The following is a 15,664-nucleotide window of genomic DNA, read 5'->3' on the forward strand; positions in this document are numbered from 1 at the left end:
TCAACTAATTTTCTTAATGTCCCCCTCTCCTCATTTCTTGGGTTTCTGATTTTGGCTAAAGCTGAATTGTATTTTATTAAAAATTTTTTTTTGGTTTGGCTGCACCATGGGCCTGTAGGATCTTGGCTCCCCAACCAGGGATCAAACCCCAGCAGTGAAAGCTCCAAATCCATGGGGCCACCAGGGAATCACCAAGACTAATTTTAAAACCTGAGAGCTCCTCGTGGTGGCACCAGCTTTCACTCAATTGCCTGGTTTAGTTGTTCCTTCATGGGTCACAGGCGTGTTCAGTAACTATCACTACTCCTGTGAGTAGCAACATCCCGGCTACTCCTTCTTAACCGGTTTGTTCTTTGGTTTATTGTAAATGCACTGAACCTGGGCTTACTCTTTCCTCTCTGACTTGGGAAAAGGCTGTGTTCTCCTACACCATGAGGTAAATGGCTGGTTTTCTCATGAGGTGGCTTTGTGCTTATGACCTGAAGAAGCTCTCTAAATGGACAGTCTGTGTCCACAAACTGTCTTTTATGGGCACACTACTCTGTCCTTCAGTCTGTAGCATGAGCCCTTCAGGGCTGGGGCCAGGGACACAAGGAAGAATCAGGCTGTAGAGGTTGGGATCAAGGCCTGTGACACTGGGTTCAATTCAGTTCAGCCGCTCAGTCGTGTCTGACTCTTTGTGACCCTGTGGACTGCAGCATGCCAGGCCTCATTGTCCATCATCAACTCCTGGGGTTTATTCAAACTCATGTCCATTGAGTCAGTGATGCCATCCAACCATCTCATCCTCTGTCATCTCCTCCCACCTTCAATCTTTCCTACCATCAAGGTCTTTGCTAGTGAGTCAGTTCTTCCCATCAGGTGGCCAAAGTACTGGAGTTTCAACTTCAGCATCAGTTCTTCCAATGAATATTCAGGACTGATTTCCTTTAGGATGGACTGGTTGGATATCACTGCAGTTCAAGAGACTCTCCAGAGTTTTCTCCAACACCAGAATTCAAAAGCATCAATTCTTCAGGACTCAGCTTTCTTTATAATCCAACTCTCACATCCATACATGACTACTGGAAAAACCATAGCTTTGACTAGATGGACCTTTGTTGGTAAAGTAACATCTCTGCTTTACAATATGCTGTCTAGGTTGATCATAGCTTTCCTTCCAACAAGCGTCTTTTAATTTCATGGCTGCAGTCACCATCTGCAGTGATTTTGGAGCCCCCCCAAAATAAAGTTTGCCATTGTTTCCACTGTTTCTCCATCTATTTGCCATGAAGTGATGGGACCAGATGCCATGATCTTTGTTTTCTGAACGTTGAGCTTTAAACCAACTTGTCACTCTCCTCTTTCACTTTCATCAAGAGGTTCTTTAGTTCTTCTTTGCTTTCTTCCATAAGGGTGGTGTCATCTGCATATCTGAGGTTATTGATATTTCTCTCAGCAACCTTGATTCCAGCTAGTGCTTCATTCAGCCTGGGATTTCACATGATGTACTCTGCATACAATTTATATAAGCAGGGTGACAGTATACAGCCTTGATGTACTCCTTTCCCGATTTGGAACCAGTCTGCTGTTCCATGTCCAGTTCTGACTGTTGCTTCTTGACCTGCATACAGATTTCTCAGGAGGCAGGTAAGGTGGTCTGGTATTCCCATCTCTTGAAGAATTTTCCACAGTTTGCTGTGATTCACACAGTCAAAGGTTTTGGCATAATCCGTAAAGCAGATGTTTTTCTGGAATTCTCTTGCTTTTTTGATGATCCAATGGATGTTGGCAATATGATCTCTGGTTTCTCTGTATTTTCTAAATCCAGCTTGAGCTTCTGGAAGTTCTTGGTTCACATGCTGTTGAAGCCTGGCTTGGAGAATTTTGAGCATTACTTTGCTAGCATGTGAGATGAGTGCAATTGTGCAGTAGTTTGCACATCCTTTGGCATTGCCTTTCTTTGGGATTGGAATGAAAACTGACCTTTTCCAGTCCTGTGGCCACTGCTGAGTTACCCAAATTTGCTGGTATATTGAGTGCAGCACTTTCACAGCATCATCTTTTAGGATTTGAAATAGCCCAACTTAAGTTCCATCACCTCCACTAGCTTTGTTCGTAGTAATGCTTTCTAAGGCCCACTTGACTTCGCATTCCAGTATGTCTGGCTCTAGGTGAGTGATCACACCATTATAGTTACCTGGGTCATGAAGATCTTTTTTATATAGTTCTGTATATTCTTGCCACCTCTTCTTAATATCTTCTGCTTCTGTTAGGTCCATACCATTTCTGTCCTTTATTGTGCCCATCTTTACATGAAATGTTCCCTTGGTATCTCTAATTTTCTTGGAAAGCTCTCTAGCCTTTCCTATTCGATTGTTTTCCTCTATTTCTTTGCATTGATCTCTGAGGAAGGCTTTCTTCTCTCTCCCTGCTATTCTTTGGAACTCTGCATTCAGATGGGAGTATCCTTCCTTTTCTCTTTTGCCTTTAGCGTCTCTTCTCAGCTATATGTAAGGCCTCCTCAGACAACCATTTTGCCTTTTTACATTTCTTTTTCTTGAGGATGGTCTTGATCCCTGCTTCCTGTACAATGTCACGAACCTCTGTCCATAGTTCTTTAGGCACTCTATCAGATCTAATGCCTTGAATCTATTTATCACTTCCACTGTATAATCGTAAGGGATTTGATTTATGTCATACTTGAATGGTCTGGCAGTTTTCCCTACTTGCAACTTAAGTCTGCATTTGGCAATAAGGAGTTCATGATCTGAGCCACAGTCAGCTCCTGGTCTTGTTTTTGCTTACTATATAGAGCTTCTCCATCTTTGGCTGCAAAGAATATAATCAATCTGATTTCAGTATTGACCATCTGGTGATGTACATGCGTAGAGTCTTGGTGTTTCCCATGACCTTGGGTCACCTCTGGATGGAAAGTTGCCTGCCCATCATACTCAACACCATCAGTACAAGCCCCGTGAGAACACTCAGTGGAGCCCTCCCTGACAGACTCTGCCAGGAAAGTTGACTCCGCCAAGGCAGATCCCCCCAGACACAGAGGCCACCAAGGGGCTCTGTTCTGACCTTTGTGAGTGGTCTCAAGATGGGGCAGCTCTTTGGTTTGGGCTCACCTCTGAGCTGGCTCCAGAGCCCCACACTTGGTCTTCCACACCATGGGTGTTGTTTAGCTCTGAATGAGTTGCTTGGGGTACACCCAGTTGACAGCTATCTGGTCTCCCCAGAAGCTGGGATGCCAAGCTTCCATCCCTGAAGAGAGGTGAGGTGAGAAATGGAGTGACCGAGGCCTCTGAAAGCAGGGGAGAGAAGAGCAGGTGGAGGGACTGGCCTGTGTGTGTCGGTATCTGTGATGATCTTGCAGCCTTCCCAGGATGTGGCTGGGATGGCAGGGCTGGGATGGGGAAAGCAGGAGGACACAGGTGACACGGCTGGGGTAGGAGGTGTGGTGACACACCCCTTCCATTACAAGGGTGCTTCTTTTCTCAGAGTCCAGACGGTTCCTGGCAGAAGGAATGAGGGTGAGGTGGAGAGAGAGGAAGAGAAGCTCCTGAAAGTGATGGAAATGTCTGCTCACCAACAGAGGAGGGAACTCCTTGGTAGACACCCCGGGCCTGCGGGGTGGGCACCGTTTTAGGCCTTAAGGCTTCTCCTGGGTGTGAGCACCCGACACGGTGGAGGGCAGGCCTAGCCCCACTAAGTCAAGGAGGTGGCCTGTCTGTCTCAGGCCCTCCACTCAGCCAGGGGGCTGACTGTCCAGCAGAGCCAAGGCCAAGGCCAGGTGCTGAAGGGATAGAGGGAGGAAGGCACTTGGAGGGCCATAGCATGGCTCCCTCAGCTTGCCCTGAAGCCAGGTCAAGACCAAAACCCTCCTCAGGCTGGGAATGGACACATGCCTCCTGCCCAGCACCCAAGGAGGTCAGTGCCAGGGGCAGGTCCGGGGCAGCACTAGCCCCACCCCAGGTGGCAAGGTCCCGGGACTTCTCTGTCAGCTCTCCAGCAGGATCAGTGGTCAGTCCCTGCTTTCCCAAGCCTTGCCTCCAAGCTCCCCCTGTGGCCAGGGAATCACCTCCCCCACCAACCACCTCACCATCTTCCCCTCATGCTCTAGGGCAGGCATCCTTGGCTTTCCCTCAGACTCTAGTGAGGCCAAGAGACAGGTGGCATGTCCCTACGTTTCAGACACGGAGGAGCAGGGGAAGGTGGCGCACTGGAAATGCAGAACATCTGTGTAGGTGGTCATCTGCTAAGCTCCGGGCTTGAGTCCAGCGGGCGCTGGCGGGGGAGTGGCATACAGAAAGAGAAGAGGAGAGGACGGAGGGGGAGCCCTGGAGTGGGCACCTGTCAGTGGGAAAGGGGGCTTCAGATGGCTGCAGAGGCTCCCGGAAGCCACAGTTACCCTAGGGCACTAGCTCATCTCTGAAATGCAGTCACTTCCCAGCCTCTCAATCATCAAGAATCTCGGGTTTTGCAAGTCAGTCCACATCATCTTCTAATGTTTCCTACTGTTCTAGATATTTGGAAAACAGACTCCTTTTTAGAAGTTGCCATGCTTTTTTCTTGGCTTTTATTAGCATGTGTTAAAATCATATTATCCAAACACTACCAGAAGAACACGTATTGTTCTGCATAAAGTGCTTAAGGAAAAAAAATGCAACTTATTAAATTGGACATTCTTTTCTAGTTCATAAATTTTGGGTTACAATCAGGGCACAAACGGAGAAACAGAATGCAGTATTAGAGCGAGAAGCTTAGTTAAGAACTTGGGTGGAGACACAAGCCCACGTTCCATTCCCCCCACTTCCTTGCAGACAGAACACTGCATCTGCATAAAGCAGCCAACAGCTTTGTTTTAATAAATACATTTTCCTTCATTCAACTCAGAAAAGTTAATTATCATAAAGCACTTTTCCTCTGACCATCTGTTTATAGCCACAGGCAAGATTTATCCACAGAGTTTAAGTGTCAAAGTGTCATTTCATTGGGCTTTCAGCTTTCTAACGCTATCTGGGTTCAAGATTGTCTCAGCAATTCATTATTGGTTTATTTATATTTACCTGGTACTTAAAAATACCAACTCTATAGTGTTTTGTGTTACAAATGCCAACCAAGGATATTTTCTCAGTACTAGAAATGTCAGTGAGTGGGCCTAAATAAGGCTTTTACCCCCAGAACACTCCATTTTCTTTAAACTGGCTTCTGCACATTAGCACTCTGATGGTTGCACAAAACCCAAGTCCCTGTTGGGACAGATTTTAAAATCAGTAATGTTCTGAAAGAAAAAATACAACTTGGAAATCTCTGTGTTTGAATCTTGGGTGGTCATGTTGAGAACAGAAAAAAATAAATGGCATTAAATACATTTTAAAAACATTCATTTGCAATCAAACATATTTAAATCTTCCAAGGAAGGAGCAGGTTGGTGATGGAGTGGCTGCACCACCGGCAGCTCCATCAGGAATGGCAGGCAGGTTTGGGAGCCCATCGGGTGCACAAACTCAGGGCAAGCTTCTGAGCATAGACCCTGCTTCCTGGCCACGGTACCTCTGAACTTCTTATAGCCAAGGGAAATGGAAGGTTGGTTGTACCTTCAAACAGTCAGGAGTAATCATGTTGAAGCTGACCCAGAAGTTGGAGCAGGTACCAAGCTAAGGGCTGCCAAAGGGCAAAGCAGTCCTGATTGGAAAAAGCGGTCATCTTCGGTCCTCCCAAGGGGACCCCCTTCCCTTGTCTCAAACTTCAGTGCTTTGGGCTTCATGCAGTAAAAGATGTTAGCCATATCATTTACTAAAATTTCCATCTCACTTTACAAAAACACACTGAATAGCAGTCCTGAGTGACAAGTATATAGAATTTGCTGAGTACAGCCAAGAGAAAAACAGCTTTCTAAACTATTCTGTTCTCTGCTTCTTCCTATAGATGCGTCTGTAGGACATTCTTTAGTTTCACAGTGATATATGCTGTTTCAGGAAGCACAAGGTGATTGGACTTTGTTTCCAAGAAGTGGTGACCTACTTCAGCTGGAGCACAAGCTTCCATGACTGGATCTAAATCCTGCCATCTACTGCTACACCAGTGACAGGGTTTAGGGCAGCTGGGAGGCTCTTGGTGCCCAGTTCCTGCCAAGCATAGTCCACCAGTCATGGCTGGGTTTCCACTATCAGTAGTTACATTTCCCTTTGATGTCTGTATTTGTCGCCTCCACTCCAACCTGTCCATCTGACTTGGAAGCCTGAGAGCTTATTGAATTAGTCTGAAAAGAGGCTCTGTACCTGCTGATATTGACGGCAGTAAGATGCTAGCTTACTATTTTGCACAGCACCATATATCATGCCTGTTACTCAGGCCAACTATAGCCAACCTTTTCTTTTTAATTTTTTTTTTTTTTTTTTTGTGTGTTTTTTTTTTTTTTATAAAGAAAATCTATGTAAGTTGAGGTTCAGAAATGCATATATTTTTTTACTTACAAATATTCATCTGACCAAAATTCAACATAAACTTTATGGAACACTTAACAATTGTTTTGTTTTTAAAATAACATTTCATTCAAACTGTATATAATTCAGTAATTTTTTTTTTTTTATACAGCAAGCAATGCTTAAACCCTGGAAAATCTGTAGAAAAGAGATTTTCACACAAAATAAGAAAAGAAAACTTTGAGGTATCCCTCACATACACATATTCATTCATCCTGACCTTCATCCACACACGCACACACACACACACACATCTGTGTGTGTGCAGACACACATCCATTCTCACTCACAAAGTGGCTGCAGCATAGGCAAAAAACTGTAGGTCCAAAGGAAAATAATTGATTGTTCTAATAAAGAGTCCAGGTAGCTCAGAAAGAAACAAAACAAAACACAATAGTCCTCTGAGGAAATTACTACCTCAAAAAAATGTTCTCAAGATGAATTTGAGATCTAAGCCTACCAAACTGCTTTTGCAAAACAGCTCCCTGCAGTCCAAGGTGACTTGTGCAAATAGAAGGAATCAAATGAGGCTAGTTCCGGTACTTCCTTTAACAAGGATGTGGGATGCCCGCAGGTGCCCGGGGTGTTCTCATCACGCCAGGTACTGCTGCAGCGCCGTCTTTGCCCTGGAATCACAGAGTTCCTGTTAGCCATCATGTCAGAAGTGTATTCAAGGCTCAAAGATGGCAGCTGGGAAAGTAAAAAAAATAGGTTCCCCCAAGGGAACTGGGGTGAGCCCAGCAGAGCACCTACTATATAAGGGACAGAGATCTGTGGTCAGCACACACTGCAAACTCATGCTGGCTACATCCCCTTCCTGTAGTCCTGCTCTTGTCCTTACAGCTGCTGCAACTCATGGACATTCTATAGTTCTCCTTTGTCAAACCTGACCTAGGCAGGAGTGAGTAGGTGCTGATTAGGAAGTGCATGGGAGGGGCCAAGAGCTCATGGGATGAGGCTGTCGCATGGCTCAAACCTGAGGGAGGTAGGTTACGATTTTATCCTGTCCTTCACATCATGCCTGATGTGGGTTGTTATGGTGACTGGGGAAGGTAGCTAGATGAAGAGGAAACTGTGCAATGTAGGCCATGTCTTAACCTGTCCCGATCCTTGCAGAAGTGCCTTCCTTTGACCTGGGACTGAGAAGGCCTCCTTTACTCTCCCATCATGTGCTTGGTCAAGGCTGCAACTGTGGAAGTCAGGTTTTAGCAATGGTCTCTTTCCCCTTCTAAGTTATGGGAAGAAAAGGCTAAAATTTTCTGTTACTATTAGCTATATAGCAAAGCAGACAGGGCATGCAAAGAGCTGGACTCAAGCACAGTTTCTTTGGTGTAGTAATGGATACAATCTATAGTCTTAAAAGGAATCAGCTCAGGGATACTCCTGCAATTATTTAAGCCTCTATAAAGATGATCGTTGCAAGCAGTCCACTCCATTAGAACAGAAAGCTCCATAAAAACCGTTCCAAGTTATGAGCGAGTTGGGTTCTATGAGGTCGTTTTCCTAGGAAACAGTTTCTGAATAATGCCACAGACTACCTCTCATTAGCCATAACTTTACAAATTCGAGGCCCTCTGAGCCTGGGGTGGAGAGGTCTAGTTGGCAATAACTCCACATCTGTTAAGTGTCTGAAAGTCAAAAGGTCACACAGCCTTGAAGACAGAAAGAACCTTAGAGATGTTGCAGTTAGATCATAAACTGTGCCATGGTGGGAATGTCTACGTGAGGGTCTTGATCAAAGTTCTGCATTACTCTTTAAAACTGCCAAATCAGACTCCTTGTGGATCTTTCTAAGGGTTTGGCTATGTTTGATTATATTGGACCTCAGAGACTGTGCCCCTGTGATCTTTCTGCTACCTATTACTATCTCAGGAGTCCTTCCAATGGATGGCTTTAAGGCAAGGTCACCTTTCCTTAAACGGACTGAGGTAGAGTAGCTTGGACCTTGATTCTTTTCATGGGGTCTAAGAAAAGCTGAAAACATATGTACCACGCAGGTTTTGGGAAACAATACTAGACTGGTCTAAGTAATATTAGGCCAGAGCTTAAACCTACCCCACTTCATGCTGGTGAGGTCTCTTTTCAGGTCGTTCCAGAGAGGGTTTTAAGCAGAACTATTTTAATTTCTGAACAAACACAAGAAAAGACCCTTGGAACAGCCTGGCTCTTGGCCAGAAGAGATGGGCTGACAGAGTCCGTTACTGCTGCTGTGGAGGCGGAGGTTCCCACTCTCAGGGTGGAGCTCAAATCCTGCTTAGTGCCTTCGACGCGACACTCATCTGAGCAGCAGCTTGGGGATCTGTTTTCCTTAACCCACTGGATACCAAGCTTCAGGGAGGCAAGAGCCCAACTCTGTGTGCTCTATCTGGCCTAGCCACTTACTCGAGGAGTCCTTAAACAAGTGCCTCTTCCCTTCCCTGGAGCAGATAAGCAAGCTGACAGCAAGGCACAGTGTGGTGTGTTCTCTAGGTGCTATGGGAGAACAGAGGGGCCCCTAGCAAAGTCTGGGGACCAGGGTGCAGAATGGATCTGGCAAGACTTTTCCACAGAGGTGACAACCTGATTTGAAGGATGGATGGTCACTGTCCAAGCGTTCTCTATCTTTGCTTTCAGGACACTATGTGCCCAGGTCTCTGCCTCTCCCAGTGGTTGTTCTTTGTGACCTTTTGCTGGACCTTTATCATTCTCTTCTAAATGCTGGGGTGGATGTGCGGTATCCCAGTCCATAGTCCTTAGCCCTTCTGTCTTCTCTCCTCTTGTTTATTCTCCCTAGGTGACTCCAGGCAGCTCCATGGTTGATATCCTATCCCAATTCATATCTTCAGCCCCTCTCCTGAGTCCCTTGGATGGCTAATAGCATCCAAAAGCTGGCACACCAAATGACAACTCTTGATTCTCCAAGACTTGATTATCCTTCTCTTCTCTTCTTTTTGGCATCTTGGCAAATGATCATCTTGGTAGACCTCTCTTCAGCTGCTCAGGCTAACACTCGAGGCATTTCCCTTTCCTCTCTTTAATATCCTACATCGAATCCATGAGCAAATCTGTTGGCTCTGCCTTTATATTAAATCTTCAATCCAACCACTTCTCAATACTCCCACCACGGCCTCCCTCCCTCCTCACCTAACACAACTAGAACAGCCTCGACTGGCCTCCTTGCTCCCATTCCTGCCCTACTGCCAACCACTCTCCACAGAGCCACCAGAACCATATCAGATACTATCTCTTCCGTTCAAAACCCTCCAATGACCTCCTATTAAACTCTACATAAAAGCCAAAGTTCATGCTACAGCCTACAAGGCTCTTACTGCCTCCCTGCGTCTACTTCTCACTCTCCCGCCCACTTATTTTTCCCTAGTCCACTGGTCTTCTTTCTGTTTCTTGAATGCTCAAGCTCATTCCTGCCTCAGGACCTTGACCCCCTGTCCCTTCTGTCTGGAATACTATTCTAATCATGCTGGGCAGACCCTCTCATTTCACCGAGGTCTTAGATCAAATGTCACATCCTCAGAGAAGCTTTTACTGACTAATTTATACAAGAAACTTTCTTACTTTCCATCCCCTCATCTTGGTTATACCTTCAGTACCTCTCATTATCTGTGATCACATTACATATTCATTTGCTTATTGTCTGTCTTCTGTATTAGAACATCCACGAGGGCAAGGACTTCATCAATTTTATTCACCCTTATATCTTTGATGCCTAAAGCAATGCTTGGCAGAGGTCAGTATTAAAAAAAAAAAAAAGTACTTGTTGAATGAATGGTAAGTCAGAGGAGAGAAGCCTGGGATGGAAAATCTGGTGGAACAGAATGTGTAAACACATAAAGGTGTGATCCTGTAAGAGGGCAGGTGTGGCTGCAGCACAGAGTAGGCATGGGGGCATGGGGATATGAGGAAGGCAGGGCCAGACCACGGAGCACTCTGAGACCTGCTCAAGAGTCTGCAGGATGAAAGTGAGCTGGAACGTGGAGGCTGTATTTTAAGTGTTCACAGCCAGGAAAAACATTCTTGGCTATCTAGAGGTTAGAGGGGTCTCAGACTGTGACTCTCTCCTCCTCTAGTAAATGGTGAGCTCACTAAGGACAGGGACTCCCTACTGGTCACAGCTACAGCCCCAGCAGCCAGGCTGGGCTGGCACAAGGCAGGCACTTAGTGAGGTTCTGAGCTAATTAATGCTTTTGTAATTGGCCCTCATTTCTGCTCTCCAAAAGGCCACATGCTTTTCTATTCTAAAGATCAAGAGACTGAAAGGGAATGGCCTCAGGATCCTTTCCAGATTCCCATTATGGTGGTTCAGGCTCACATTCATTCACAGTGAGATGAAAATCTTTAATAATCTGCCAATTATTGGTTTATCTCTTACTCAGATGTCACACAGCTGGCTCATAGATTACTGAAAAGGGAAGCCAAGGATCTAACAGACTCAGAGTTTGACCCTGTGGCTTACTAAGCAATTTAAACTCTTTCATCAAAGAATTCAACATACCCCAAAGCAAAGACCTTTAACTTTGATACTCACTTGTCACAAAGATTTGAATCTGGTGACTGACTCAGTTTGTGTAGAATATCTACGATGCCCATGTCTCGTAATTTATCCTGGCGTTCTTGTGAGCCTGAGAGATGAAAGCTAGCAGGTTACTGGGAATATTACCCAGGCCATTGCTCTCTTTAATGTGCAGCCAACAGTCTGGAGCCTTATCCGTGTTCTTGCCCCCTCCATCCCCCCAAAACTGGCTCCCCCCAGTGTAACCCAATCTCCTTGTGCCGGGATTCTCCAACAGTGTTCTAACTGGTTTCTTGGCCTCTTGGACCCTGCTCCCTCGGTTCTGCTGCTTGATCAGTTTCTCCACAGACCACAGGGTCAAGGCCAGAGTCTTCAGCTGGGCACAAGGCCCTGTCATCAGGCCTCATCTTCATCATTTTTTTCTGGACAGACTTGGCCAGGCTCTTTCTACTCCAAACCAGTCCCTTTTCCCAACCCCTCTATTCCCTCCCACTCTTCTCTGATTTCCCAGCACTTCCTGCTGCCTCTCAGACCATGGCACCTCTAATTCCACACTGCTTTGTCCTGTCTTCCAACTAGATTAGGATCTTCTTGAGGGCAGCTTGTCTCCCTGGCACCTGGGCCGGCATGTGGTCTCTTGGCCGGCACACTGAACCCAGCTCCTCCTCTTTCTGCTTTGTTCTGGACCGACTGCAAAGTGCAATTCCTCCAGATTCTCTCCTCCTCACTGAGGAGCCCAGAGTGACTCACTCATGCACTGACCTCCTTGAGACTCAGTGAACCAGAATCTCCAGGGGTGGTGCCCAGAAATCTGCATTTTACAAAGTCCCTCAGGTGATGCTCATGCAGCCAATCCAACACTGAGGCCCACTGAGCTCCTCACTACCTTGGCTGTTCATTGGAATCACATGGGGAATTTAAAAAACCACTTGTGAGATTCTGATTTAATTGGTGATTCTAATGCAGTCAAGGTGGAGCGCTATAGAGGCCTGCTCACACACATCGCCTCCCCAGGCACGGTGTAGCTCTCCCTTTTCACCAACCACCCTCTTCTCCATTAAGCTTACCTGCCTGTGGTCCTTCTATGTGCTCCCCATGCACACAGTGAAAGGTCAACCCTCCCGCCCACCCTCACCTTTCATCTTCTTCAAGTGCATCTCACCATCCTCCTTCTCAGCTCTCTCAAGGGCAAGGGCTTCTCTAGGGTCTCCTCCAATCCCCACGCTCAGTACTCTGGAACAGTGCTGACTCCAAGGTGGGGACAACATGTTAGCTAGGCCAGCAGATTCTCATTCATACCTAGGAGACTTTGTTGGGTGCTTGGGGCCCAATGAGTAGTGCCTCTACCCAGGATTTTGAGGCAGCTGATGCCATTCCTGTTTGACACCTTCTTCTCCATAATTTTTTTCAGAACAAATCTCACCAATCTCTTACCTTCCTCGTCATTCCATACGAGGTTTGATATACAAAACATAGCGGCAAGCTGCAATTTGACATGTGAATGACCCTATTTGATGCAGAAACAGAAAAAAAAAAAAAAAGGATACTCTCATTTGAGGTAATTTTTTGTAACATAACACAGACAATTCCAATAGCTTAAGAGTCTGAAGCAGGGGCCTCAAATCCAAATGTCTTGAGGGGTACAAAGTTAGTGCTAATGAGTGAACAGGTTGGGCTAAAGACAACAAAGAGTGGTGGGAAATCTGGTACACCGGGGAGGCAGGCTTGCCAGGATTCCACACTCAAATTTTAGAGACCCTCTGGCTGGCCAAACAAAACACCTCAAGGGCCACAGGTGCAGTCTGCAAAACTCAACCCATACACACAGGAACACTGGCCTAGGACAAGTCTATGCTTTTGACTATTCTCTGTCTACATCAGGAAGCGTTCAGGGCCAATAAACTGGATGGATGTGCACTTAATATTTATCTCTTTGGCTACTGAATATCTGATACAAATTGCTCCTGTTTCTTTAGGAACAGCATAAAAAACTTGACTGAGTCTCTACTATTCTTAAGGAGTCTCCTTATTCTTCTAAAACACACTCTCATTGATTTCTCTTAATAATGTACTGAAAGTACAACCATTTTTGCTTAAGTTATTATTTATCCATATAGAGTGCTTTTTCTTAAATGAAAGAGGACCCTAAACATCTTTACAGATGATTTTTTGGCTGCACCATGTGGTATGTGGGATGTTAGTTCCTGACTGGAGGTCAAATCTGTACCCTGCAGTGGACGCATGGAGTCCTAACCACTGGACCGCCAGGGAAGTTCATACAGATGATTTTTCAATTGGTCAATTAAAAAAAAAAAGTTCTCAGTACACTTAAATAACTCATGCATATCTGGGAAATACAATGACACAATATATGCTCAACAGTTTCTTGAAGGCCGGGATGGACTCTTCTTGCCACGTAAAACTGTATCTAAACTAAGCAGAGACAAAGGACATGGTTTCCTTCCTTAGAATTCTATGGCTGGTGATTCTTTTTCCCTCCTACCTGCCAAGGCTTTTACAGAGCTGTCCAGTTTGGGCTCCACTAAGACAAAACAGAATAAAATGCACCATCTACTCCCAGCATCAGGCCATGAATGAGTATTTGTTGAATAAACAAACTTATTTATATTGCAACATGTAAGTATTTACATCCAGCATTCACTCAATGAATTTTTTTTGAGAAAACAAACTGCTTGATAGAGAAAACTGAAGGGTGAAGTTTTCACTAATTTTAAGTGAAACGTACAGAAAAGATCTCTTTAAAGGAGGCAATACTTATGCAGAGGAAGAATAACAAATAGGAAGATGCCAGGTATACAAAAATCAAGAGGCACCAAGAAGAAGGAAAAGCTCCTGAAAGGGTTTGCGGTAAGAAGAAATTGTAAAGCTATGCATATTGAGAAGGAAAAGCCGAGTAAAATGTGGAGAAGCAGGCATGGCTAACTGTGGGCCCCTGCAGGCCAGAGGAAGGATGGATTTCACTGAGTCGACAGGAAGCCCTGAAGGATTTAAGTAGTGGAGGGACAACATCTGATTCACATTTTTAGAAGATCATCCAGGCTGAAGGGATTGGAATGACAGTGTAGAGGTGTCTAGGAGGTTATCATGGTCAACAGGGCACAAGAGGGTGTGGCCTGAACTAGGGTGAGGGTTATGGTGACAGAAAAAAGTCAACAGCATACAGACCGGTCTTGGGGAAGGCTAACAGGACCTACTGACAAACTGGATTAATGAGGTGAAGGAGCTGGAGAAATCAAGATTGACTCCTAGAGGTGTGCAACAGGGTAGATGGCAGAGCCACTATACTGAGACAGAAAAGGTCAGGAGAGGGAAATTTAGGTTTAGGGAAGATACTTAAGAACTGATTTTTAAGCATCAATGTCAAGAAGCTTCACATGGAGATGCGGAGGAGACAGGAGGACATGTGAGTCCGGAGCTCTGAGAGGTCTAGGCTGGAGGTGTACCCTCCATGTGGCCCTTGGATCTTGCTCCCCTCATGAAGAAAACAACCAGCATTTGTAAAACTGTAGACACCATCGGAGTAGCTTCTTGTCAAGGCTTTTGAAGGCCATTGCTTGCTATCAATGTAAATACTATAATGACTATAATACTATAATGACAGTGTAAAAACTATAATGACTAATTTATCAGAACTGACTACTGAACCGGAGCCCAGAAACCAAAGAACAGAGGTGACAGTCAAAGCCATGGGAGTGGATGAGGTTCCCTAAACCAATGGTTCTCCACTCTGGTTAAACAAAAGAACCACCTGGAAGTTGGTTAAAAAAACACTGATGCCCAGGCTATACCCCAGAACTAATAAATCAGAATCTCATGAGGAAAGGGGCCAAACAACAGTCTTTGCAAGCTCCCTCCGCTATGCAACAGAGGCATTGAACCATCAATCTCAGGACCATATGAGGAAGAGAAGAGAAGAGGGTCCAGGGCTAAGAAGGGAGGCATAATGTCATGAAAGCCAGGGGAAAAGGATGTTTCCAGGAGGAGGAAACAGCCAGCTGAGTTGAAATCTGCTGTGAATGAGGTAAGATGAGGAAAGAAAACTAACCTTTGGACTTGGCATCATGGAGTCAATGGTGACATTAACCAGAACAGTTTGAGTTGAACAATGGGGGTGGAGGCCAGATGAAGTGGGCTAGGTAGTGAATTTAGAGGTGAGGAAGGAGGGAGCACATTCAGAAGATGCTCTTGAGAAGTCTGGCTCTGAACAGCAGCAGAGAGACAGGTGTCCTCGATGGGCGTGGGAAGTCCAGAGAAACCTTTAACAGATTATGGTGATCCTACATAGATTTGGTTTTGGAAAGGTAGTGGAGTTCCTGGTTGAAGTTGTACTTTTCTATTCATCAAATACTTACCAAGCATATACTTAAAGGCTAGGCACTGTACGAGGTGACAGATATACAACTGTACACAGAACTGACATAATCCTTGCCCTCGTGAAGCTTATGCTCACTAGGTTCACTAACCAACAACTATAAGGGGTGATAATTGAGCTAAGTGCTCCGAAGGGAATAGGATGCAGTAACAAAGGATAACCTGCGCAGACAAGAGTGCAGGAGGAAGTGTCAGCTGAGCTAAGATCCAACAGGTGAGAAGGAACCCCATGAAGGAATGGAGAGAAGAGTGCTCCAGGCAGAGGGGCAGGCATGTGTGATGGTCCCAAGGCAGG

At 45.4% G+C, this 15,664-nt stretch overlaps 1 protein-coding gene across 9 annotated transcripts in view; it reads right to left on the minus strand.

Moving 5' to 3' along the window:
- The window catches only part of ARMC8 (armadillo repeat containing 8), a 106,247-nt gene continuing 95,111 nt past the window's right edge, over positions 4,529–15,664 (minus strand). For 4 of the 9 annotated variants that reach the window (XM_018049961.1, XM_018049953.1, XM_018049950.1 and 1 more), the window contains 4 exons: positions 12,412–12,484; positions 12,113–12,221; positions 10,993–11,086; positions 4,545–7,096 (listed from right to left, as the gene is read on the minus strand). In XM_018049961.1, coding sequence (XP_017905450.1) covers positions 7,063–7,096; positions 10,993–11,086; positions 12,113–12,221; positions 12,412–12,484 — 310 coding nt within the window. In that variant the 3' untranslated portion in view covers positions 4,545–7,062. Of the gene's footprint in view, positions 7,097–10,992; positions 11,087–12,112; positions 12,485–15,664 lie in introns of those variants that run through there. The other 5 variants (XM_018049960.1, XM_018049959.1, XM_018049962.1 and 2 more) reach the window with 4 other exon arrangements.

Source organism: Capra hircus, chromosome 1 (genome assembly GCF_001704415.2).
Source record: "Capra hircus breed San Clemente chromosome 1, ASM170441v1, whole genome shotgun sequence".
NCBI lineage: Eukaryota > Metazoa > Chordata > Mammalia > Artiodactyla > Bovidae > Capra > Capra hircus.